The sequence below is a fragment of the Equus asinus genome, chromosome 1 (assembly GCF_041296235.1).
Source record: "Equus asinus isolate D_3611 breed Donkey chromosome 1, EquAss-T2T_v2, whole genome shotgun sequence".
Taxonomy (NCBI): domain Eukaryota; kingdom Metazoa; phylum Chordata; class Mammalia; order Perissodactyla; family Equidae; genus Equus; species Equus asinus.
Genome location: NC_091790.1, coordinates 138,584,266 through 138,610,657, shown reverse-complemented (window position 1 = coordinate 138,610,657; position 26,392 = coordinate 138,584,266). Strand labels below are relative to the sequence as shown.

The 26,392-nt window shown below is 40.3% G+C and overlaps 1 protein-coding gene across 1 annotated transcript in view; it reads right to left on the bottom strand.

Annotated features, from left to right (window-relative positions):
• Nucleotides 1-1,057: 1,057 nt before the first annotated feature.
• The window catches only part of ASB4 (ankyrin repeat and SOCS box containing 4), a 66,689-nt gene continuing 41,354 nt past the window's right edge, over nt 1,058-26,392 (bottom strand). The window contains exons 3-5 of the mRNA XM_014853328.3: nt 21,090-21,580; nt 4,311-4,424; nt 1,058-3,290 (exon numbers count right to left, since the gene is read on the bottom strand). Of these exons, the coding sequence (XP_014708814.1) occupies nt 3,102-3,290; nt 4,311-4,424; nt 21,090-21,580 (794 nt within the window). The 3' untranslated portion in view covers nt 1,058-3,101. The remainder of the gene's footprint in view (nt 3,291-4,310; nt 4,425-21,089; nt 21,581-26,392) is intronic.

The window sequence follows — 26,392 nt, the reverse complement described above, 5'->3', positions numbered from 1 at the left end:
TAAGAGGTTGCCTAGAGGGTCAAGGAAAACTTGCTCCTCCCCTATACTTCTAAGCAACCATATAACAGTCCTATGAGGTAGGTCCTATGATTACTCCCATTTCACAACTAAGGAAACTGAGGCATGGAACACGTGTGCCATTTTCCCTGGCTACTGGGTCAAGTAAGGTTGGGAATCAAGATATAAACCCAGATATACAGGCACTAGAGCCAAAACTTTTAATGTCTAACTGCAGTGCATCTGTTTATACTCCTAAAGAAAGCGAGAATGAATTCCTTCCAGCTACCAGCTATGGTGTCTATGTTTCAAAGAAAAACAATGAATAATTGGATTCTTTTTAAAAAGTTTTGAAAGTGTGCCAGTTTAAAACTTCATGAATTCTTCACAATCAGATGAGTCACAAAAATATAAGGCTCAGCTGTTTTTTCCAACATTAATAACCCACTGCAAATGTTTTGTAATTTTTCCTATGCCTACAATCAGCTTTGACTGCTGTGTTTTTTATTAGATGCCACTGGGTTCAGGATGGAAGGACTAACACTAGGTGATTAAAAAACAGAACACAAGCGTCTAGATCCTGAGAAGGAGAGAAAACTTTAAGGTGGTCTTTCCTTCAAATCAAAGATCCTTCCTCACATGTAACTTACAAAAGAGGAGATTTATTTTTCCAGGCCATTAAATGTCTATTTACAGAAAGTAACAAAGGTATCACGAGGACGTAATTTCCTCTGTTGCTCTTGCCCAGGGTTGTGTGAATGGTAAAAATGAAAGGAAATGAAAAACCCAGGAGGACAGAGATGGCGGTAGGCGGAAGAGAAGGATTCAGTACAATTTCTTTATTATTATGAAAACACTCTTGTTCCTATAGCAATACCCTGCATTTTATTTGTGTTTTCCCTTTACTTTCTTTTGAAAATATTATTTACAGGCACATTTCCTTATTCTCCCTTTCTTTAAATGTTGAAGACAGGAATGAAATGTGTAGAGTTCTTCAGTCTAACTGCTGAAAAGTCAATTAGGAAAAAGTCTTACCGGTAAATAAACAACTCACAAAGATGAAATAAAATAGAAGAGCTTTATTTAAGTTCTCTAAATAAAAATTCAGAGATGGGGTTAGATAACTTTAACTCCACGAATAAACAATTCAACACAAGTAGTTGCGTCCTAGGTTAACACAAAATGTTTAAGCATAAACAGACTGAGAAACAATATTTCCCCATGCAAAATATTTCCCTCTCACTTTGTCTCCAGTATCAGTTTTATTGCCTAAGTCAGTGCAACACAAACTTTTCTGCCACAATATTCCTGAAGGTGGAGGGCAACATACACCTCTACCCAGTATTCTAGGATGTGCTTTAGCAACTTCTTACAAGCAAACTATTTTTTGAAGGATCATGTTTTATATGAATAGTTCATACAAACACCAATATTCTATTCCATAATATAGGTCTTGTTTTAGTGCAAAATATTTCTCCCAAAATATTTGAGTAAAACTGATACTTCAGAAAGATTATGGTATCCACCTATGATTTTTCCTACACAGCATTGGGACTATGAGAATCCCAGTTTAGCGTAGTCTAGGTGGCAGGCTTGTGGAATATTTGACATCATCTCTACTCAAAACTCAAGCATCTAAAGTTAAGTAAGATGGAGAACTACACAGATAAAAGAAACCTGCTCACAACTGGCAAATAGATTTGTTTGTGCTTAATTACTGCTGCTCTAACTGCTAGAAGCAATGCTAAGAGGCAATGAGCTTATCTAACAGTGATTAGCAAGAACAAAAAAGTGAAGCAAAGTGGGCCTCATAAACCGGGAGGTCCAGAGGTTAAGCATCTACATTTCTCTTTCTGCAAACTACTAACAAGCCTGATTAACACACTTATCTTTCCAAGTTTCTCAAACTTTCACCATTTTCAAAAAGTCTTTCTTTTTCTGGAGCCAGCCATTGCTAGCAAAGTGCTCCTTGTCTTCTGGCTAAAATGCTCTGAAATGTCTGTCTGTTACACAAAAAGACCAAAGTCATCAACTTAACTCTTTCCCTTTGCACACTTCTTTGCACGCATTTTTTTAAACGTTCTTGTCACATATATAGGAGCCACTGAGTGTGCAATACTCTTCCCAAGGAGTCTGGGAAAGCACTAAACGGGACATCATACTAAGATAAAACAACACTTAGATGTGCGGAGAGATTTCAAGTGAACACATTTACGCTCGCAGCAGCAGGAGATCACTCTACGTCACACAATCCCTTCACTCTTCGTCTTCAGGCTTAAAAGACAACCAGACCTCGTGTCAGAAACGTGACTTTGAAAGGCAAGCACTAAGAACGAGTCTGCACCTGTACTCTTGCCCCTGACATCTGACACGGCAGGTCCCTGCTTGTGTGTCCGGATCCTCTGCAAAATGGTGAGACCCTGGAGGGCAGGAGTTGCTTCAGACTCATGGTTGCATCTCCAGTCTCTGGCTCAAGGAGAGAGTGTTGAAATGTCCGTTTTCGATTGTTAAGTGGACTGGTCTTTGTTTGCATTTCTAATTTGACTCAAAGATCTCCTTGTTTTGATTATGCACATGTGCTTTCTTCAATAAATATAAGTTGAAGAGCTTGGTGTGGGAATAGGAGTTTGCAAAACTAGCAACAGTAATTTCTGCGAAGTGGGAACTGGGGAAGACACCAAGATTAAGAGGCCGATCACAAAGGCTGCTATTTTGCCAACTGAACGGTAATGTAAACTTGTTACTGATAAGGGAGCGAATGAGATTGGTTGTAAGAAAATCTGGGTCCCCTTTCAAATGAGATAATATATGAAAATTTTTACAAAAATATATCAGGCACTTAGCAAGAGCACTATACATATCAGTTATTATTGTTATTTCAGTACTTTCTGGACACATTCTTGTCTCTAAGAATATCTTAACTTTACTTCTTGTTTGTTTCTCCTCACCATGATACTCTAGGATTAATGACATCGTGTTTGTAAAGTGTTTTAAAATCCCTGAAGTGTTATAATCAACCCAAGTACCATTTTATTTATGAAAACTGTGTCTACCCAGTGAGTCCACTTAAATATCTAGGACTGGAAACTTCTGTCTCATAAAGCTTAATAAATGATTCCCTCCGGCTCTAAAAGCAAGTACTTTTTCAATGACAATGGGAGGGAAAGCAAAGGAATTACTCTGTGACATCTGCTGTGTAATGTTTTTCGAATGGCGCATCTCGATAAATGCATGAGAGTCCTTGGAGAGTTACTGCACACGGTGAAGAGAGAGTGGTAAAAATCCCAGTGTCTCTGCAAAGGAAGGCAAGACAGGTTAAAGTCAGAAAAGCCCCACGGTTTACATCAATAGAAATCAACAATGATGCATGTAAGCTCGACTTGATGCACAAGGCAGCTTTCCAGGGTCTCGGATAGGAAGACAAAATTAAATTTAAAATTGAGATACGGAGCTAGGGGAGTGATATGTGAGGAGGGAAGAGAGAGGAGGGGATAAAATACTCTACACTACAATTCGGAACCCACGAAATGACATAAACTTATATGAACTGCCTGGACCTGTGTAAACCAAAATAGCAATTTCAAATTAGTCTAAATATTATTGTATACCCTTTATGTGCCTAGCGTGACTCATACATTCAGATAGTTAATCAATCAGTAAGCTAAGGCAGGTTAAGTAACTTTCGAAAGTTAAGATAGCTAATAAGTGGCAGAATAAGATTGCATCTAAGCCATCAGCCCCTAAGCCCAATGTACCTGATACCTGTCCGTGCACTGGAGACAGCCTGTGACTGCCAAACCCAAGAACAGGAGGCTCCATGGCAGGACTGGTTTACAAAGGCAGCAGAGTCCATGTATGGAGCGAGGACTCAGCTTTGCCAATGGCTCTCTGTTGGCCCATTAGATGGTATTCAGGACTTTGTTTCCTGCTACTAATGGTTTGAAGATATTTAAAAGTAAATGAAATAATCTACATGGAACGCTTTAATCTTCTGGTAAAAATGCTGTATGAGCAATCCCAAATATTATTATTATTATTAATTCATCTAAATTGATGAGAAGAAAGTAAAACTGCCGCTTTTATATACTTGTTCAACTTGCCCTTAAATGGAGATCCCAAGACACTTGCAATGCTACATACTTGATGATCTATTTACTCCACACCCGCATTTTATAACCTTTTGTCTCATTGCATTTGAGTAGGTCTTACAAGCATTCTCAAAACCAATTTTTTGAATTATAATTTTCTGCACTTCCATTGCAGTCTGGAAGTACTTTATGGTGAAAACCACGGGAAGTGAATTGACTCTTTACCTCCAAGTCATCATCAGGGATAGCTCTTTTCCACTTTACGTTCCACCTGATGTGTTCATAGGCATTGACTACAACTTCGATTGCTCTGGGATAAGAATGGCAAGCCTGTATCACCTGCAGAGGGAGGAGAAAGTTCCATTTGTTCAAGGCACATATATGATTCATTCCTTCCGTTCACAGAGACATCAAGAATTCTTGGAGGGGCCGGCTCCGTGGCCGAGTGGTTAAGTTCGCGCTCTCCGCTGCAGCAGCCCAGGGTTCGGATCCTGGGTGTGGACATGGCACTGCTCGTCAGGCCACGTTGAGGCGGCATCCCACATCCCAGAACTAGAAGGACCTGCAACTAAGATATACAACCATGTACGGGGGGTTTGGGAAGATAAAGCAGAAAAAAAAGAAAAAAAAAAGATTGGCAACAGTTGTTAGCTCAGGTGCCAATCTAAAAAAAAAAGAAAAAGAATTCATGGAGGGCCGGCCCAGTTGCGCAGTGGTTAAGTTCACACGTTCTGCTTCTCGGCAGCCCAGGGTTCGCCAGTTCGGATCCCAGGTGCGGACATGGCACCGCTTGGCAAAATCCATGCTGTGGTAGGTATCCCACATATAAAGTAGAGGAAGATGGGCATGGATGTTAGCTCAGGGCCAGTCTTCCTCAGCAAAAAGAGGAGGATTGGCAGTAGTTAGCTCAGGGCTAATCTTCCTCAAAAAAAAAAAAAAAGAATTCATGGATATGTAAGGCTCCTTGGAGCCCTGAAATGCTTTTGAGAAGTCTCATGCCTTTGAGTATTCAAACACACTGCCAGCCCCTATGGTGGATGGGAGGATTAATAAAATCAGACTAATTTCTTTCTCTGCAAGCAAAAAAGAGTTGCTAACAAAAAGGTGGGAGCCTCCGGAAATGCATGCCCTGCCCTTAATTGAAGCAATTTTGAGATAGGTTGGTCTCAGAATACACTCCCAGCTGCCTGCGAAACTCTTTCGGCTCGATGGAAAAATTTCTTATCAAAAAGCTGAATATTACTAATTCAAGAATTTCAGTCTACTGGTGACTGTGAGGTAAGTAAACAATTGAGTAACCTGAAGGTTAACCAAAGATGTCCACCCAGTATAACGCCTGAAGACAACTGATGTCACATACCACACACTCGTTGGAATTTTAACACTCATCAACAAATAAAAGAAATGTAGTTATTTCGTTAGCACACTCTGTTCGACCGTTCTTTGGCCAACCAAAAAAACTGAAAAGCGGAGTCAAGGTGGTCAGCCTTTCCCTCAGGAGACAGAAAGATTTAACTTTCGATTTTAGACCAAATTGGATGTTTAACCAACCTTTGACGTAACCATGAAATTTGGACCTACCTGATCAATGAATCATGCAGTGTTTATTAAGTGACAACAGAGGGATATATGAGACATACCCAAAAAGCAAAACACACTGGTTTCTGGTGAGAGGTTTACATAAGAATGAGAGGCAAAGACACATACATGAAGACCAACGGAGACACATGGTTGGTCCATATATTTAAGTGTTAGATTATATGGTTTAAAAAAATAGGAATTATAGAAATTCCAAGAGGAAGAGCTGTGGGAGTCTGGGCTAACCAGGAAAGATTTCTTGGAGGAGATGAGTTCAACTTTAGATGCTAGATAGTAAAAATGTGTGTGTGTGCGCACCCATGCCTAGATGCATGCACTTATGTCCCTATCTACAAGTGCAGGATCAGCAAATGTAACAGTTATGTTGAAAGGGAGGTACTTGAAGGGGCACAACAAGAAAAAATCAGGTTTATTATTTCCCTTTCTCCTTCCTATACAAACCCGCTCCCTGGAATCCTTTTCCATTATTGGTGTGAATACTCAGGTAGGACCCTCACCAGTTTCTCATGTTTAATAATAAGAAGTCCTCCAACCATTCTAAACACAAGAACAATGTCATCTTGGTAATAAAAATGTTCATTTTAGTTGAATAATTGAAATTCCAAATTTTATTTAAATTAAAAGTTTCTCCTCTCTCGTAGCCCAAGACTGCTTCAAGCTCTAGTGGAAAAGGAGGTATTATGGGTATGACATAATAGGAAGTACATATTTGGTCTTTGTCCCTGGTTCCTGGCACAGAGCCCCTTAAACCTTGGAGTTTCTTGAGTGATAGGAGCATATTTTGTTATTCATAATACTCTCCTATTAACTATTTCAATTACGCTAAAGAGGTGACTCTCCGTGGGGACTCTAGATAGCTTCAAGATGTGGGCTGGTTCCTGGAAAGACCTGGCCTTGTTTAGAGGGTTGGAACTTTTACACCCTTCTTCTCCCACCTCCAGGGAAGGGGACAGAGGCTGCAGATTAAGTTCAATCACCAATGGCCAACGATTCCATTAATCACACCTAGGTAATGAAACCTCCAAAAAACCCTTAGTAGATGAGGTTTGGGGACCTTCCAGGCTGGTGAATACGTCAAAGTCCTGGGAGGGTGACACACCTGGAGAGGAGAGGGAAGCTCTGTGCACTATCCCCAGACCTTGCCCTATGCATCTCTTCCAATTGTCTGTTCCTCGGTTGCATCTTTTATAACAAACAAGTACTAGTAAGTAAAGCACTTTCCTGAGTTCTGTGAGTTGTTTAGCAAGTTATCAAACCCAAGGAGGGAGTTGTGGAAATCCCCAAATTTTTAGTCAGCCTGCTATAAATGTGACTAGCTTGGGTACCCCATTCATGGCTGGCATCTCAAGTGGGGTCTTGTGGGACTGAGACCTTAACTTGTGAAGTCCGACTCTAACACCAGGTAGTTAGCATCAGAATTTAAATGAATTGTTGGACACCGAGCTGGTGTCAGAGAATGGGAGAATTGGTTGGTGTGAGAAAAAACATCTCAGTGGGCTTTTCTATTTCCCCACCTTGCCTTTTCCTCCTCTCCTCCTCCCACTTGCGCCTGGACTGCTCAGGGTTTGGAGGAGGGAGAAGGAGAGGAAAGGGGAAGCAAAGGTCTTGGCGGACTGGCACCAGCATGACCTCACATTGGTGCCCTCTGTGCTGATCTCTTCCCCATGTGGGGAGTTTTGTGGGTTCTACAGCAAGCTGCCCAATTTGGAATAACAACTCTTTAGACAAGGGCAATGTCTCTCTTCAGATTGGTCCCTTACAGCCCTTGTCCCTCCCCAACAGAGGTATCCACCAGAACACCTCCAGCTTCTTTCTGCCAAGATGGCCCTATCTCTGGAAGTCCTTTGGGTGTGGCCTATGTTTATGTCAAACTGATCCAGCTGACTCTCCAATGTGACCCACAACTGTCCACGGGGAACCTGCACCTCTGTCCCATTGTCAGCAAAAGTACTCTTGACCCCCAGTTTAGTCGCCTTTCTTTCCTTTGCCACCAGACAAGCACCTCCAGCTACAAACTTTCTCCTTTAAATTTTCTTGTGATGAGTCATGCATCAGTTCCAGTTTTCCCTTGAAACTTCAGAGAACATATATCAAGCTCTCTGTGAAGTCCTCTTAAAGCCCCTCTCACTGGACATGAGATGAGGAAAAAGCCCCCATCCCCACCACTAGAAGGGAGGCACGCCTCTGCACTTAACTTTCTCCTAAGAAATTTTCTTCCTAATTTCCTGGTCCTTTTCAACCTCAACTTATTGTTAACAGTTGAGCAAAAGGTCATGAAACTGGTTTTCCCCACCCCTTTACAAGTCCTTCATAGGTGGTCTAGCTTTGCATTTTTCAATGTAGGGTGGTAAGTACCTAGTCTTGGGGCCTCAGGCAAAACTGAGACAGAAAGATTATCATTTTAATACCCAGTTAAGTACATGTGTGTGTGTGTGTACACACCAAGGTCACACAAACGAAGGGCCCATGTCAGAAAAGGGCTAAAGTTAAGAGCAGGTAAGATGGAGCCAGCTGACAGCACACCTGGAATGCCAGTCCAAAGAGCTTGGGATGGACTTAGGCAATAGGAGGCTATTACCCATTCTTAACAAGAAAGGGTTATATTCAATCAATGCATTCCATTAAGAAGCTTTCATCGAGCACTGTGTTTAGCACTGTGACAGTGATTCTGAGAAGTTTATGATCCAGTTTTTTGTCTTCAAGGAGTTTACAACCCAGGTGAAGAGAAAAGACATAGACATTTCAAAGAGTTAGAGAGCAATATAAGTCAGTAAATAATGAGACTAACTTAAAGATCACCAAGTGTCCCTTAAGGAACATGAGGCAAAGCACAAAGGAGAAAACAAGGATATTAAGGGCAGTGAGCAGTGAGGAGGCTGAACGGGAGTGCACCAAACGGCTTCACTGTCAGTCATGAGAATGCAGGGTAACAGAAGCTGAGAAGGAAGAAGTGGGGCTTAACGACTTCCATATCTATGGGAAGTAAAGAATGCAACTTTAAAGCCAAATGGGGTACCACTGATGGGAATGAGCAAATTGGAGGGGCGTACCAATTCGGGGACAGTTAGATACTGAGCAAGAGAATATTTCATATGCAATGTCCTAATGTCAGTCAAAAACGTGCATGATAGATGCTCTAAGGAGAAGGCCAAGACGGAGACAAAGATTTGTGCACCATCAAAGAATGTGCCGGCTAAAGTTATGATACTCAATGTACTCCAAGAGGGTCTAAGTGGAAAAGGTAGAGGACCGTGGTCTGGAGCTTCAGGAATTCTAATAGGCAGGACAGAGGAAGAAGGAAAAAAATAGTACTTGTCATTTTTTAAGGACAACTTATGTGCTAGACACTATGTTAAATCTTTGCATATTTAGCTCGCTCAATCTTCAAACAATTCTATGAGGTTAGTCCTATGATTATCCCCATTTTATAGATTTAAAATCGAAGGCTGAGAAAATTTAAACTCAAGGTTATTTAACCAGTAAATGAGAGAGCTAGGATTCAAACTCAGGTCTGTGTGACTCCAACCAGACCAATCGGAATGAAAGACACCAAATGAGGAGAGCATTCAAAGCTGGGTGATCAACAGGGCCGTGAAGATCAGAGAGATGAAGACAGATTAAATACCACCAAATTTGATTATAAGGTCAAGGTACCAGAAGTTGGGTGGACTGAAACAGGTAAGGGCCAAATTGTGGGAAATAGATAGGTGATGGATGCCCACTGTAAGTAAGACTGACCTGTACTCATCTTTAAGACCAGTGGTGTCATAGCACAAAGGGTTTTAGGGGCCCCATAAATAACTTTCTCTCTTAAGTTTAGAAACCATTAAAAAATAAAATGAACATGACAATCAATTGGAGAAAACTGATTAAATATAATATGTTTAGTTATAGGGCCACATAGAGCTTCCTAACACTCTACCCCCAAAATTAAATTTGCACCCCAAAACTGCAGGACTCTCTCCAGTAGATAGAGCTTGTTCCTGGAAGCTTACCACACAGAGGAACCAAGACTTCAGGTATCCTCTAGGCCCAAAGTCAAGCAAGAAAACTCAGTTCTTCCCCCCAACTCATCAATCTTTCAAGTGGATTAAGGAAAGGTTGGGGAAAGAGGTTGCTGGAGGTTTTATTTTAGCAGAATTTTCCTTACAAAAACATGAGACAAAGGAACTGGCAACTCTCTTCTAAAACACATCAAAACCCAGATCCAATGGCCCAGACCCAATGGGAATCAGAAATAACAAAATATGGTGAGATGCAGCAAGGTCATCAGAATAGGGACTGTGGGAAAAAAAAATGGTTTTTAAGAATTCTCTGATGTGGAGAGAAGGGAACCCTCGTTCACTGCTGGTGGGAGTGCAAACTGGTGCAGTCACTATGGAAAGCAGTATGGTATATTCTCAGAAAATTAAGAATAGATCTACCATATGATCCAGCTATCCCACTGCTGGCTATTTATCCAAAGAACTTGAAAATGCAAAGGCATAAAGATACTTGCACCCCTATGTTCATTGCAGCATTATTCACAATAGCCAAGACTTGGAAGCAACCTAGTTGCCCATCAGGGGACGAATGGATAAAGAAGATGTGGTATATATACACAATGGAATACTACCCAGCCATAAGAAATGATGAAATCCGGCCATTTGTGACAACATGGATGGATCTTGAGGGTATTATGCTGAGTGAAATTAGTCAGAGGGAGAAAGTCAAATACCATATGATCTCACTCATAAGTAGAAGATAAAAACAACCACAAACAAACACATAGCAACAGAGAATGGATTGATGGTTACCATAGGGTAAGGGGGAGGAGGGCAAAAGGAGTGATCAGGTTCACGTATGAGGGGTGGTGAACATGATGTAATCTACACAGAATTTGAAATATATTACGATGTACATCTGAAAGCTATACAATGTTATAACCCAATGTTGCTGCAATAAAAAAAATTTTAAAAAAAAGAATTCTCTGGAGCACAATATCAAATCAGGAGGCGTGGCCTCAGCTGAGGACTGTGTCAGCCCAGCGAACGGGCCACCCAGAGGCAGCTCTGCTGACCAGAGGTTGGAGTCAACAGTGTGCTGGAAACTGTTCAAAAACAGCCATTCTGGAAAAAACTGTATGTATACTCATACATATATAAGTTTAGCATAAATTTTGTAGCCCACAATTTACAAATAATAAAACAACCAGTACACTTTATTTCCTATTTTATATAGCCAGTTGGTTCTCACAGAATGCTTGCATTGCTTTTCGTATCAATTTTGTATGGATGTTGAGTTGTATTCCTAGCCAACCTGTGTCTGCGATTGAAGAGTACATGTGGTTCCTATGTAAAGGTTGGTTGATAATTGTATTACATTAAAGAGTAATTGTTTCATAAATGCGAAACAATGAAGATGTATGTTGGAACTTCACTCATTCATCAATGAATCAGTGATTTTTTTGTTGAAACATATAATAGTTTTTGAATATTGGAAGCACGTTTCCTCAATTTTTTGCGTTATTCGCAATGTAAGAGCTATAGACACCACACACTACATACTTTTAAGTTTAATCTGCATTAGTAACACTCTCTCTGTTAATTTCTTAAGTCTAGACATCAACAAAGCAATAAATCAAGGTCTGATTGGTAGCACTTGCTAATTTCTGTGGTGTAAATACTCCTATCATGGCCTGCTTGAAGCTACCAATGTGAGGTCACTGAATGTGTGGTTGGGAAGAGACGTGCAACAACATCATTATACAGTGTTTCCACCATACAGATATAATAGATGCAAATACTTTCAAGAGCATAGCTATGTAGAGTAAAATAATTAGGGGAGGTAATGTGTTTTGAATATTTATTATCTTTGTTTTTAGTATGCTTTATTTGTTGTTGGTTTATATGATTTAATTTTTAACAGTGGTTGTGTTTAACAATCAGCTCATAAAATTCCCGATAATTTAACAATCAGCTCTTGTGAGCTCCTGGGAGCCAATTCCAGCATACAAATGCTTTCAATTATCCCCCTATTTAATTAGCACAGTCATAAGCCACGGCAGACTACATGTATACATTGACGCTCCAAACCAGTGAAGGCATCAGAAACATCCTGCCGCGTGGTAGGGTCCAAATGAGCACAACGTAAATATGCGTTTAATGACAGGGTCCATTCACATACATATTCTGGGCACAGAGCACAAAGTCGAGCTGCTGACCATGACCTTTTCAGTCAGGTGTAAACAAATAAAGAGTAATTCTATACCATCAATCCATAAGGGGGTAAGCAGGTGGGCTGGAGCCAGAAATCCATTGCTACGGGACCTCTGAAGAATTAGCACTTCTGAGTCTACAGAAAGTGTAACTAGAAGGACTTCTATCTGGTACATGGCTGACAGGGTGGGCAGGTAATTTTCAGGACAATTGGAAAACTGAGGCAGATGGGGCTGCCCTTCCCTCTGTAACTGGGATGAAGATGGCAGATATGTAGCTCTATGTAAAAGAGACAGACAAAACCTGAGGCTGACTGGTTGCGTTGAACACGAGTTATAGTGTTATAACACTAGTTACAACCGAGAAGGTTAGAGTTGCAATGTCTCCTAGAAGCTATCCAATTCCCCTAATCTGAGGGTGAGGAAATTGAAACCCAGAGACACACAGTAAGAGGAAAGATGGTCCTGAATCTTCTTTATCTGAGTTTAGTGCTCTTGTAAATATATTCTAATGATCTTATTTTAATCCTTCAGTAATGACTAGTGAAATGAATGGTTTAAGGACACAAATTCCATTGCACAGATTTTAATATAAGAGATGCTCTTTATCATAAGTATTTTAGGCTGGATTTTGTTGAAATTACAAAAGAATTACCTTTTGAGTGCAAAGGTGTTGCTAACTACGAAAATAGCGCTCATTCAGACCTCCATACACATGGTACTCCACACTTTCCTTCTCTAAAAACCTACAGATACATCCTTTCTGGAAAGATGAGCCCTGGTGAGAAGTATATTTGTAATCAGTTGAGTAATGCAAAATAAAGACTTAAATTTAAGGGCTACCAGTACAGACATAATGGCTGAAATTCATCCAAGGCCTGAATCAAGAATATACTTATACTGGAATTAATTATGAAAACAAAAAAGCATTAAGAAGTCAGAAAGCTTATAATGAGGCTTTGCACATGGTTTAGGTGCCCACTCAGAAAACTGACCTCTGTGCTCTGCATTAATTCCCAGGCCACACTCGCTCTTCACGGAAGCCACACCGGTATATTTAAAGACACAACGCCCACATACCCAACACAGGTAATTTGTCCCTGGGTATCCCTTACCTCCCCCTTCTTGCCAACACCAAGAACACTGAAGAGATGGGGCTAAAAGTTACTCTCCTCTTAACAACACATTACCCACTTCTCAACTAGGGTCTCCAGATTTGCAAATAATAATGATAATAATACAGGCTGCCAGGCAAATTTGAATTTCAGAGAGACAAAAAATAATTGTTAGTATAAGTATGTCTGCAATATTGCATGAGACACACTCATACTAAAAATTACTTATAGTTTATCTGAGATCCAGTTTTAACTCAGCATCCTGTATTTTATCTGGCAAGCTTATTCTCAGCCCCTATTCAGAAACAGTTCAAACTAAGCCACAGATACAGAAATGTAATTCATTCATAGTTTAGGAGCCTAACTTCACACATTTGGTGCTTCAATTTGCACCTGGCATACTCCCATATATTATAGGGAGATCACTTCTTACCTTCCACTAGGGTGAAAAAAACCCAAGTAGCTCTTAACCTGTGGTCTTTAGATGCACAAAGTCCAAAGCTCCCACTGCTGTAATTAGGTATCACTGACACTGACTACCAAGTTTTCTGCTGACAGAAGACGGTTCTGGCAGCACGAAAGCCTCCTTTTATCCTGATAGCTTTCCAGCTCTCTTCACTGGCACGTCGGGCTTCTCCCAGAACAAACACAGCTGGACACACCTTCTTCAGGCCTCAGTAATTATTTCACAAGGCAATAATAATTAAAAAAAGGACCCTAAAGAGATAGCAAACTCTAAGTCACCACTATATGCCGACTACCAGGAACCTTGAGCATCAGAGGAGAAAGGAGTGGTACGGCCAGAAGGGAGAAGCTCTGCTTCCTCTTTGCCAGCCTGGGAAACAAGACGCCCAACGAACTTCACCTTCTGTGAGTCTCTGGTGTCTCTTATCTCCTGTAATGGAAGAACAATTTGACAAAAAAGCTCCTTCTACAGCGTTGGCAGCTGGAGACACCTTTAGACACTCCCCTCATCCTCCAACCTCTAAAGGCATAGATCAAAAATCAGACTGAAGATGAATCTCCCTGCCACCTGTCCAATACAAATGCTACCTGTAAGCCACTTGAGCAAAGAAATTTGAAAGGTAGCTCTGCACTTTCATATTGATATATTTGTGTGCAGAAAGGTATTTAATGATCAAAGAGACTGCTTGTATGCTGGCTTCATATACAGCATTGCTCAACGGCAGAAATCATCCTTACCTTACCCAAACCCTCACATATCTTTCTCTTCCCTAGAAAAATGTCTTTCCTGCCCTACAAGAAAACCCAATCTTGACTCCCTGGGGTGTCACTTCCCTCTGAATTATGCTGAGAAAAAAAAAATCAAATGTCCTTTTGTACCCTGGAAAGCAATTGCAGACCCTATCATTCTTTTTTTTCCCTTATGTAATTTATACATCGGCTTTCAGTGAAATACACCCTCTGCAAATTTGCTTTGTATTTGGAGGACAGCATCTTCGGCTCTGACCTTGTTCCTTGTAAATAAGGAAACTGAATTCCCCATCCACAGGAGAATAAATCACTTTATCTTCTGGATAAATGAGTCAGTCATTTACTTGTCTTAAAGATGACTTTCTCTTTGGAAAGTCCAGCTGTAGATCCGCTGTTCTGAATCACTTTGAAGCATGTGCATAGTAAATTGAATAGTTTTTTCAGTTTTCCTTTGGAAGGGGGCCAGGTCTCTTACATAGTCTATTGGGTAGCAACAAAAATGTTTATAATACCAGCCATCTACCAATAGCCAACTCTATCCTAAATCTCTTTAGCATACGGCCAAACTAGAGGAACTCAGAGGAGCAAAGCAGAAACGCATAAGAACATGCTAACTGTGGATAAAGTGTCCCTTGGAACACAGCACTGTATGCCTGTTTTACAGGCTAGTGGAGCCACCAAAGTAAGGTGAGTAAGAGAGACTCCTACAACAGACCAACAGTACACTTTGGGATGAGGAAGACAAAAGGAAACAATTTTGTCGAGCACCACTACTGGGCTCAATGATTTACATGCCTTACTCACTTACTCCTCAGACAATTCTGAAAAGTTGGCATTTTTACCTTCACCTTATAGATGATGAAATTGGGATCTAAGAGATTAAGGGACTTGTTAAAAAATCATACAGCAAGTAAATGGCCAAGGCAGAACTCAGACCCATGGTTACCAAGCCTCTGCTCCCAACCCTCCTTGTTATTACCTCTCGGAGAACTGCCTTTGTGAAAAGCACCTGGGGACCGTTCTCACATTCACAAGACCTCTTCCTGGGGAAGAAGAACTCTGTTTAAAGTCCCATTTCCCCTAGTGTGGCTCTTACAAGGGAATAAAGAGAAAGGCCTTTGGCTATCTTGGTAGAGACCTGTTTTATCCACAGTCAATCAGCAGTGAGTTTCACAGTAAAACTCAACATTTAGTCTCGAGCCAATCTCCCATATTATCTCTCCTGGTTGAGAAGGTTCCCATGGCTAAGCCAAGCCAAGGAACACTGATTCTACTGCTCAACAGATACGTAATAATAATAATAAGAGCTATATTAATTATTTGTTTAATGGTTACCATGCTAAACACTTCTCATATATTATCTTGCTTAATTCTCAAAACAATTTTATGAGAAGGCTATTATTACTCATGGATAAAGTGGTGAGGTATGTTTCTCTGGCACCTCCAAGCCCTTTGTCCCTCTCCGTTCTTTTCTCTGGAAGGACAGTAGCCTTAGAGCATAAATATACACAAAGTTATGCCTTGTGAACTGAGCTGTATTAGAAAGAGATTGAGGGGCTGGCCTCATGGCCTAGTGGTTAAGTTCGTGCACTCTGCTTCGGTAGCCTGGGGTTCACTGGTTGGGATCCTGGGTGCAAATCTACACACCGCTCACCAAGCCATGCTGTGGCCACGTCCCACATAAAAGAACCAGAATGACTTACAACTAGGATATACAACCAGGTACTGGGGCTTTCGGGGAAAAAAGAGAGGAAGACTGGCAACAGATGTCAGCTCAGGGCCAATCTTAAAAAAAAAAAAGAGAGAGAGAGATTGTCTTCTAGAGGTTCCCCTAGCAAGAATGGCCAGACCCTAGTGAGATGTGGGTGGAGAAAAAAGATGTAGGTGGACCAAAGGAGAGATATTTATAGACTAAGGCAGGGGCTTGGAGTGAGGAGCTGAGGGGGAGACTCTGCAAGGACTGAAAGTGACTCAAGAGAAAGAGTAACAAAATGTTTGGCACCATCCTTTGGGCTCTGGGTAAATGTGTGATCTGCTATGAGTAAGATTTATTTCCTTCTAGTGAAAGACTCCCTCTGCATATTATTGCCAAGGCATAAGGGCAGGGTAAATCCATTTCACAGGGGAGGAAACTGAGGCTCCAAAAGTAAGTAATTTATTCAAAACCACACTTTTAGGCAAGGAGCAGGACCCAAATTTGTCCGGCCCCAAAGTCCATGCTTCGCTATTCCTGACACGAGTAGCATGGCTAAGTCTAGAACGAATGAGTTATGGGTGACAAAACAGAGAAAAATTAAAAACAGTAACAATTTCATATGTAATTTAAAATACTGGATTGTATCCTCACTCTAGAGGTTGTTAATATTTGTTGTTTTAGCCAAATCCAGATACCACTGTATGATCTAGAAAATGGATGCAACCTAGGCGGTAGATATTCATAGCTACAAGCTGTGGATCACTGTACTTTTAACAAAAGTTGCTGAATTTTTCATAGGCTTTAACCATTTGTCTTTATTTCTGAGGCTGCAGTATATATAGCAGTTTGGGTATGAAAATATTCCTTGAGTCCAACCTTAACATGAAAATGTATTTAAAAATTCAAAAGTGTATTGACCAGTGAGGAACTCGCAAGGAAAGCGAGAATTCATAACCGAGATCAAACGGGAAGCTTCAATAGTATATTTCACAGAATATTTTTTCAGGCCATTTATGCAGCAGTCTTTCCTTAAAATTTATAGAGAAAATATAAGGTTAATCATTGTCATACTTCTGGACATCTTCAGACAAACCTGACCAAGATCCAGAGGCAAAAACAATTAATACCTAAAAATTTGGGAGAAATACAAAATTTGGTTTGGGAGAAAAGAGAAGCCCTGGGTACAAACTGATACAAAGACGTAAAGATTTATTAGGATGCAGACAAGCTCTTCCAGGTCAGAAACAAGAAGTAGAGAATTAGCTTAGATAACTTACCAAAAAGAAAAAAAATGTGGGAGTGAGGGAGTGTTCCAACATCTAAGGTATACCCAAGCATGAGGATGCTGTAGAATCTGCCTTCATGGAGATTTGCAAATAGGACAAGAGCACTATTTCTGCCTAGAGCCTTGAGAATTAAATAAAATGACCTCTTCAGGTCTTTTCTTGTCTTGCGTTCCTTTAGGTTTAATTACATTTCCTGGTAATATTAGAAAATAATGGAAACCACTAAACCTAAGAGTTTAGGCTCTGAAGTCAAACAGACCTCACTCTGAATCAAACATATGACTACTAACCTCTAATGGGCTTGGGCCATCCAGCAATCTTATTACATTTTCTAAGTCCACTCATTCCCTAAGACAAACATCTCACACCTTCTCTTTTGCCCCCAAGCCTTCAAACCTCCTCTCTGTCCACTTCTCCTTCTTCACTGAGAAAATAGAAGCAATCATAAGAGAACTTCTACCAACTCCTATCAACATATCTACCAACATCCCTGCATCTTTAAACACAGGGGCTGCCTTCCTTCCTGTTATGATAGATGAACTGTCTATGAGTTGGAGACCAACACCTCCATTTGTCCACTAGATTCCCTCCTCTATCTTCAAATCAAAATGTCGATCCAGTAATCACCTACATCAAATTTTCTCCTTTTCCTGGAACATTTCCATAAGCAAAAAACATGCTGTAACATCAGCCATCATTCTCTTCCTGCCACTCCTCCATTTCAAGAAAATGCCTCTAAATCCTTCACTGTCTTCACTTCTTTTTCTCTCCTTTCCTTTGAACCCACTTCAGTCAACCTTTTCTCACCACCATTCCACCAAAATAACTCTTGTTGAGACCCCCAATAAAATTCACATTGTCTAGTCCAATGGTAACTTCTTAGCCCTCATCTTCTTTAAATTGTCACCTATGTTTGACCCAATTGATTCCACCTCTTCTTTTCTCATGTTCTCTCTTGGGTTCCAGGAAGACATTCTATCTTGATTTTCCTCTTATCTCAAGGTCTCTCTACAGTTTCTTCTACTGATTCCTTTATATCTCCCCAACCTCTAGGTGGAGTCCCCATGGCCCAGTCCCCTGGCCACTTGTCTTCTCTCTCTACACTCATGCTCTGGTTGATCTCATCTGGCCTCATAGCTTTTATATACCATATTCATGATGAAGACTTCCAAAGTTGTATCTCTGGCCATGATCTTTCCCTGAACACCAGATTCATACATGAAACTGCCGACTTGACATCTCCACCTGGATGACTAGTAGGCATCTCGAGCATGGTGGAACCTCTGATCTTCCCTTCTAAGTCAGCTCCTCCTGCATCAGTCTTGTCTCAGAAAATGGCCCCTTGATTTTTTCCTTTCTTTGGGCAAAAATGCTTGAAGTTATCCTCGACTCTTCTCTTTTTCTTACAGTCCACAAACAATCTATTAGCAAAACTCAATGACTCCCTCTTCAGAACATGCCCCAAACCTGACCACTTATCACCATCACCATTTGCACTGTGGGTCTAAGCCACCTTTATCTCTTATGTAGATTATTGCAATACTTTTGCCCCTCCTTGCATTATTCTCCAAAAGGCAGCCAAAAGATCCTCTTAGAATATAAATTAGATGTATATTTTCCAACTCAAAATCCTTCTGTGACTTCCTCTCTCATTCAAAGTGAAAAACCAAGGACATACCACAGGCTATGAGGCCATATTTATGGTCTCCAAACCACCTCATATATACCTCTCTGACTTCTCCTCCCACTTGCTCACTCCACTTAAGCCACTCTGGCTTCCTTGCTCCTCCTCAAACATACTTAACTCTCTCCTACCTCAGGATACTTGCACCTTCTTTTCTTTATGCCTGGAATGCTCTCTCCCCATCCCAGGTATTCACATGGCTTGCTCCTTCACATCCTTATTTTCTTGAATCAACCTTTATAAAGTAGCGCATACACACACACATACACACAAAACAAAGGCATTCTCTTATTTTCTTTTCCTTGCTTTACTTTTCTCCATAGAACCTACCATATCAGAGTATAGTTACTTGTTTTTTTGTTTTTATCCTGTCTCCCACTAGAAAGTATCTTCCATGAAGGCATTTTTTTTGGTTCACAGCTCTATCTCCAGCTCCTAGAAGCATGCCCAGCACATACCAGGTGCTCAGTAAACATTTGTCAAGTAAACAAACGAATGAACTTGACCACTAACTCTGTGTGACTTTAGGAAAATATTTTAATGCTATTACCTCTTGAATGAGGATAATGCCAGTGCCTCCGTCAGAGGTTATTATAAAAATAAAATGAAATAATCTGTATAAAGCCTATTTAAAACTCAACAAAGGACACTATTATAGTATTTTATTTATTTTCTTATTTTTCCTCATCATAATCATTTGGAATTCTCTACAAAAGTTTTATAAAGTTCCAGGACATTATGAGTATTCCATATAATTTTAAGGGGAAAGAAATGACTTAATCTTCTATTAAAACACTGACAACCAAGAGAAAATCCCTTGCTGAGATCACAGGAATCACTGAACTGGTCATATCTTCATCAGAACATTCTCTAGGTTGTCCATCTGGAATTTGCCCTCACTGTGTGCCCTCCTCTTAAATTCTTCAGCAGATTTTTCTTCCAACTAACCCTCACACTGCAGGACTTCTGACAAGTCCCTGACATTTTCCCAAAGTAGGGGGTAGAGCTTGGCTGCGAATTCAGTAAAACTGCTGTACACTAGCTTTTCCAGGCCTTACATTAGTTATCTAGTTTATACTTGAAACTCTTCTGCTTCTTGTTAATTAATTTTTTAGAATGAATGGGATCCTAGGTACGGTGTCATTTGATTTTTTTATTTTAAGGTGAAATGCATTTAGGTTTCCAAATTAATTATCATCATCAATCTAATGCAAAAGTCTCTTCCATGTGCCCACGGGTCCCTTTGTTCCTCTACCTTGTCCTTTACCATGGCATATTAAAATGATCTCTTTATGCATTTGTCTCTCGCACTAGATTCTAAGCTACCTCAGGGTGGGCACCATGTCTTAGTCATATCAGTATTGTCAGCATCTGGCCCTTGCCAGCCCACTAGAGATTATCAAATAAATATTGTTAAAGGCTGTACAGTGTGATAGTACAAGAATGGACCCTAGCACCAAATGCTCTATGGTTGAAGCCCGGCATGGCCACTGTGTGAGATCAGGCAAGTTACTTAACTACTCTGTGCCTCAGTTTCCTTCTCTGTAGAATAGGGATAATAATATTTACCTCTTCGGATTGTTATAAGAATTAAGTTAATTAAATTAAGAAATGTAAAATGCCTATAACAGTGTGCTTAATAAATATAATTCATTACATATAATATATATATATTCATTACATATAATAAATTACATTACATATAATAAACATAATTATTAGTACTTAATAAACTTAGCTTTCATCATACTGGAAAATTGAGTAGCCCTTTCATCTACAAACTAATTCCAAAGTAGTCTCAGTCATCATTATATAAGACATTCTGCCTAAGAAGTGGCAAGTGCCTGCCTGTCTGACACCACTCACCTCTCCTGCAGACTTAATGTGGCCTTCTGATCCTTTTCAATTCAGTCCCTCAGGAAGCCACTACTAGTTCATTGGTGTTTACACAACACATGGAAAACTATCTGCCATTATTGTTGTCCTTTCTCCCTCTCAGCCCCAGATTTCAAACAAACTTGGATTAGGATGGGATAGCTAGGGGTATATGTGTAAATGGAAGGTCAGATAGAGGATCACTGGCAGTTAGCCCAAAGACTCAAGCCTCCAGCAAGCTTGAATTACTTGGAGATTTCAGACCAAGCCACTCTTTGAGTCTCCATTACCCTGCCGACTACTCAGGTCTCCGCTTGGCAACCCTGGACAAGCCTCACCTTATGGAACTGGGGAGGGTATATTCGGGCAGCCCCATGGTTCAATAGCAGTTGGTAGCAGATCTCAGGCTGGGCGGCAGGTCGCACAGAGGTGACCTTCAGCACATACTGGATGGCAGCACAGCCATTGATATCCATGAGATTGGCTTCGGCACCAGCTTCCAGCATCATGTGCATGAGCACGTGGTCACAGTTCCAGGCTGCCTTGTGGAGCGGAGATTTAAAGTCGTCATCCCGGGCGTTGACCTCGGCGTTGTAGTCGAGCAGCATGCGGCAGACGAGGTGGTGATCCCTGCTGTACTCCTGCTCTTTAAAGCGGAGGGCCCAGTAGGTTGCAATAGCCAATGGGGTCTCCATGTGGGCGTTCACACTGTCCACTATGGCCCCGTGCTCCACGTAGAAGGCCACCAGCTCCGCGAGGCCGAAGTGGGCAGCCGTGTGCAAAGGCGTCTCCTCATCCTGGTTGTTGGTCTTCATGTTTACATTTGCCCCTAAAAGGGAGATTGAGGACGACAATTATTTAAACATATTTTGCCATTATTCTCGGGGTTCATTAAACAAGACTTTGCTTTTGCTTGCTTTTTAACCTATAACTGCCATACATTATCCGTTTTTTCCAAGTTCCATTTCTGGGTCCCATGGAAGCCACTCCTTTGAAACAACAGTGCCATCTCCTGGACAACCAGCAAACGTACGGGTCGGAGGCGCGGGGAAGCGGTGCTGGGAATCCGGGAAAGAACAAAGGATTTCCGCCGAGGGCTGAAGCGTTGTTTGTTGAGTTTTAGTTCTTACTCTAGGTGGATTTGGAAACACAAAGTGATCTCTACAGATAAATAGCTTTTATCAATAAAATAGTAAATGTTATTGAAAATAAAGGTTATATCGAAACCTTTGGAGCTCATACGAGTGGATTTAAAAATTATCACTTTCTTTGAATGTTTCACAACATTATGTTTTTCGTCTCTTTCAAAGCAGGAAAATCTGAAAGTTTAGTCCAAGCAAACTTTAGTGGTATGGAAATTGCCCAGCCTCTGACTGAAAAATGACCCTACCAGAGCCGCCCAAGTCAATGTGGATTCCTTGGAAGACAACTGGGGAAAAACAAAAAACCCAAACACTTTGACCACCAAACTAGCCTAAAGGCCATATTTTGCGTTGAAAGGGGTAGAAGCTAGTCATTGAAAGAAAGACGATGATTTAGAGATTAACATATTTGATTTAAGTTTGACAACTGCCTTTAGGAACCCAAATTCTTTGTGCTTGGAAAGCTCCTTAGAAGTCCTTTAATCCGACCCACTTATCTAACAGACCAGAAAACTGAAGTGAATTTTATTTTTCTAGTAGGGAATGTTAAGTACTAGAATGGTCAGCTTGAGAAGCTGAAATTTTCCCTCTCTGTCTAATTTAATGGGGTGAACTAAATGACTCCTAGGGAGCTTACTCTACAATCAATTCTACTGGAAATTTTTTATCTACTTCAAGTATAAATCTGGAAAGACTTTTATTATGATTATTATTATGCCAGCAATTTATATTTATTAAGCACTTAGCATGTGCAACATTCTGAGCTAAATGCTTTTCTTATGTTGCCTCATGGAGTACTCTAGCAGTAGCTAGGATGCTTCCAAGTGGGAGCATCCTGGCAGTACCTGGTAGGAGCATCGACTCACCTTTGCAGTAAGTGCAATTTTTATCCTAATTTTACAGATGAAGAAATTTGTACTTAGAGAGGCTAATTAACTACACCAAGCTAAGAAGCAACAGAATAGAGATTTGAAAGCAGACAGCCTGGCTTCAAAATTTGTTACCACTGTGCTATTCTACCTCATTACTTTTCTAGAAGAAAATTTTTCTGTACTTCGCTCTCTTTTGGTATTTGAAAACTTGAAAGTAGTAGCGAAATCACATTGCGTTTTATTAATTTAAAAAATCTGTTCTCCATGTATTGCCTCTTTATGCCCTTTTTTATGGTGTCCTCTGATCATATGGAACATATTTGAGAAAGGCAATATCCTTACACGCATGCTGACAATTCTATACAAAATCAACCCCCTAGTGAGGTTTCCGAGAGCACATTGCTCTGGAAACTCTGGGGCTGTACACCTAACTTGTGGAAAGGAGAATTATAACCAGAGATCATCTTTCACAGAGCCATCCATGTTCATCAGTATTCTGCCCGAAGAAGTTCTCAGTCAGGTCTCCTTTCAGGTCAGCCCTTCTTTGCTCTCATGCGAAATGGAATGAATAAGAATGTCTTCCCAGAAGCCACATGCAGGGTCACTTCATACACTGGAGAATTTCCAGTAAGGAAGGGAATCAAAGGGTCAGGGTGAAAATTTTACAGGCCAACTTGGAACAAACCACATCCTTTATTTTTTAATGTACTTGAACATTTACAATTGATCCTCGACCTCTTGGTACAACTAGATATGCCAAGCAGTTTCCTTTTCTGAATAAAGACCCTTATTTTTATATTTGAATTGTGACTCTGAGTGTAACTTTTCCAGGGAGTACATAAAGTAGGATGATTTAACTACTTTTTTATTTTAGTTTTTATAATTTATTCAAGAAATTAGAGAGTATAAACATAAGTTCTTGGGAACTTTTTAAAAATATTTTTGATGCGAAAATACAATGTATTGGTTTCCTAGAGCTGCCGTAAAAAAGAACCATAAACTAGGTGGCTTCAAACACCAGAAATTTATTCACAGTGCTGCAGACAGGAAGTTCAAAATTGAGATGCCAGCAGGGTTGGCTCCTTCTGAGGGCTTTAAGCGACAGACTGTCTCATGCCTCTCGCCAAGCTTCTGGTGATGGCCGGCAATCCTTGGTGTTCCTGGGCTTGTCGATGTATCTCTCCAAGGTCTGCCTCTATCTTTAATGGCGTTCTCTCTGTGTCTCTGTGTCTTCACATGACTGTTTTCTTATAAGGACACCAGTCGTACTGCAACAGGGGTCCATCCTTCTCCTACTCAACTAGTTACATCTGCAACAACTCTTTCCAAACAAGGTCACATGCTGCAGTACTGGGGATTAGGACTTCAACGTATCTTCTTTTGGGGGTGGGGGATACAATTCAACCCGTGGCATATAACATGCCTTATGTAATATGTAAAAATACACATGTGTAGTTTAAAAAATTCGTAAAGCCTTCACCCATGTAATCATATTCCAGGTCAAGAAGCCAAACTTCCCCAGACCCAGAGAAGCCCTCCATGTTCCCGTGTATCCTTCCCCACCACAACGCCTCCATCCCGCCAGAGGTAACTATTATCCTGACTATTATGATAATCACGTCCTTGCATTTCTTTATAGTTTTACCACCTTTGTATATATCTCTAAACAAGATAGTTTCATTTATTTTTGAACTTTTTATAAATGGAATAATAAACACATTCTCTTATGACTTGCTTCTTTCAATCAACATTATGTTGATGAAAATAATCTGTGTTGTGATGTTTAGCTCTCATTTATTCATTTTATTGTGTTCTGTCTCACAGCACATGTAAGCCACAATTCAATGATCCTACTGGTGATGGACATTTCCAGTTTAAGGCTATTCCAAACACTGCCATTAGCCTTTTTGCCCATTGTTGTCCCCTGGTGCCCACGTGCTGGGGTTTCTCTGGGTTCTATACATATGAGTAGAATTGCTGGGTCATTGGGTATGTATATCTTCAGCTTCATTAGATGGTGTCAAACAGCTGTTGAACCAGTTTACACTCTCATCAGCCATGCATGAGAGTTCTTGTTGTGCCACATTTTCAGCAACATTTGGTATTTTTAGTCTACTTAATTTTAGCCAATCTAGTGGATGCATAGTGGTATCTCACTGTTTGAATACTTGTTTCCTTAATAATTAGGTTAGACATATTTTAATATTTTTATTGACCAACATTACCTTTTGTTTACTATTATAAGCATTTCCATGTTTTTATATAATCATTTTAAATATCATTTAAAAATAACTACAAGGGCCGGCCCAGTGGCTCAGCGGTTAAGTTCACACATTCCACTTTGGCGGCCTGGGGTTCACCAGTTGGAATCCCAGGTGCCGACTTATGAACCACTTGTCAAGCCATGCTGTGGCAGGCATCCCACATATAAAGTAGAGGAAGATGGGCACAGGTGTTAGCTCAGGGCCAGCCTTCCTCAGCAAAAAAGAGAGGATTGGTGGCAGATGTTAGCTCAGGGCTAATCTTTCGCAAATAAAATAAATAAATAAATACATAATACTCCGCAGAGTGAGTTTATCCTTACTGTTGGTTGTGAAGATTTTTTTTCCAAAGTTTTGATCTTATGACTAATGCTACAGTTAAGAAATTTGTATGTAAATTTTAGGAGTATTTCCTTGGCATAAATTCCCCCAAAATAGAGTCATTAAGCTGAAACATTTGAACTATTTTAAGGTCCTTTATGAATAATTGCCAAAATATTTATATTTCTCTCTTTGACACATAAGAGTACTATTTCATTCACCGGTATGTTGTCATACATTTTTTAAAAGAATTTTTGCTAGTGTGAAGTAAAAAATAGTCTCTCTCTTTTTTTTTAATCTGAATTCATTTTATTATTCTAGTTTGAGCACTTTCTCTGTAATTATTAACTAGTGGTATTTCTTCTTTAGTTAATTGTCCAAATGTTTGTCCTTTTTTTTGAGGAATATTAGCCCTGAGCTAACTGCTGTCAATCTTCCTCTTTTCGCTGAGGAAGACTGGCCCTGAGCTAATGTCTGTGCCCATCATCCTCTACTTTATACATGGAATGCCTCCCACAGCATGGCGTGCCAAGCAGTGCCATGTCTGCGCCCGGGATCCGAACTGGTGAACCCCTGGCCGCCAAATCGGAACGTGCGAACCTTAACCACTGCGGCCCCAGGCTGGCCCCCAAATGTTTGTCCTTTTATACATTGAAGACATTCTGCATTGTTTACATTTATATGAGCCCTTCATTAAATTAAAATGTAAGCCTGTGCTATCATAATTGCTAAAAATTTTTAACCAGTTTATTTTGATTTTTTCTTACATACAGTGACGTTGACTTCAGGTAATCTAAGTCTTCCTTTTTTTTTTTTGGTGTTAGAATGTCCAACTCTTCTCAGAAGTTGCATAACTATCCAGATGCATGATAATTTAGTTTCTTATAGATTTTTAAAATGTTTAACATTTGATTCATCTCAAACTTATTTTGGTGTAGCCATCAATTTAGGAAGAATGGACATTCTTACAATCTAAAGTCTTTCCATGCAGAAACATGGTCTGTTTCTGTGAAAGTTTTTCTTTCATTTCTGTAAACTATACCCC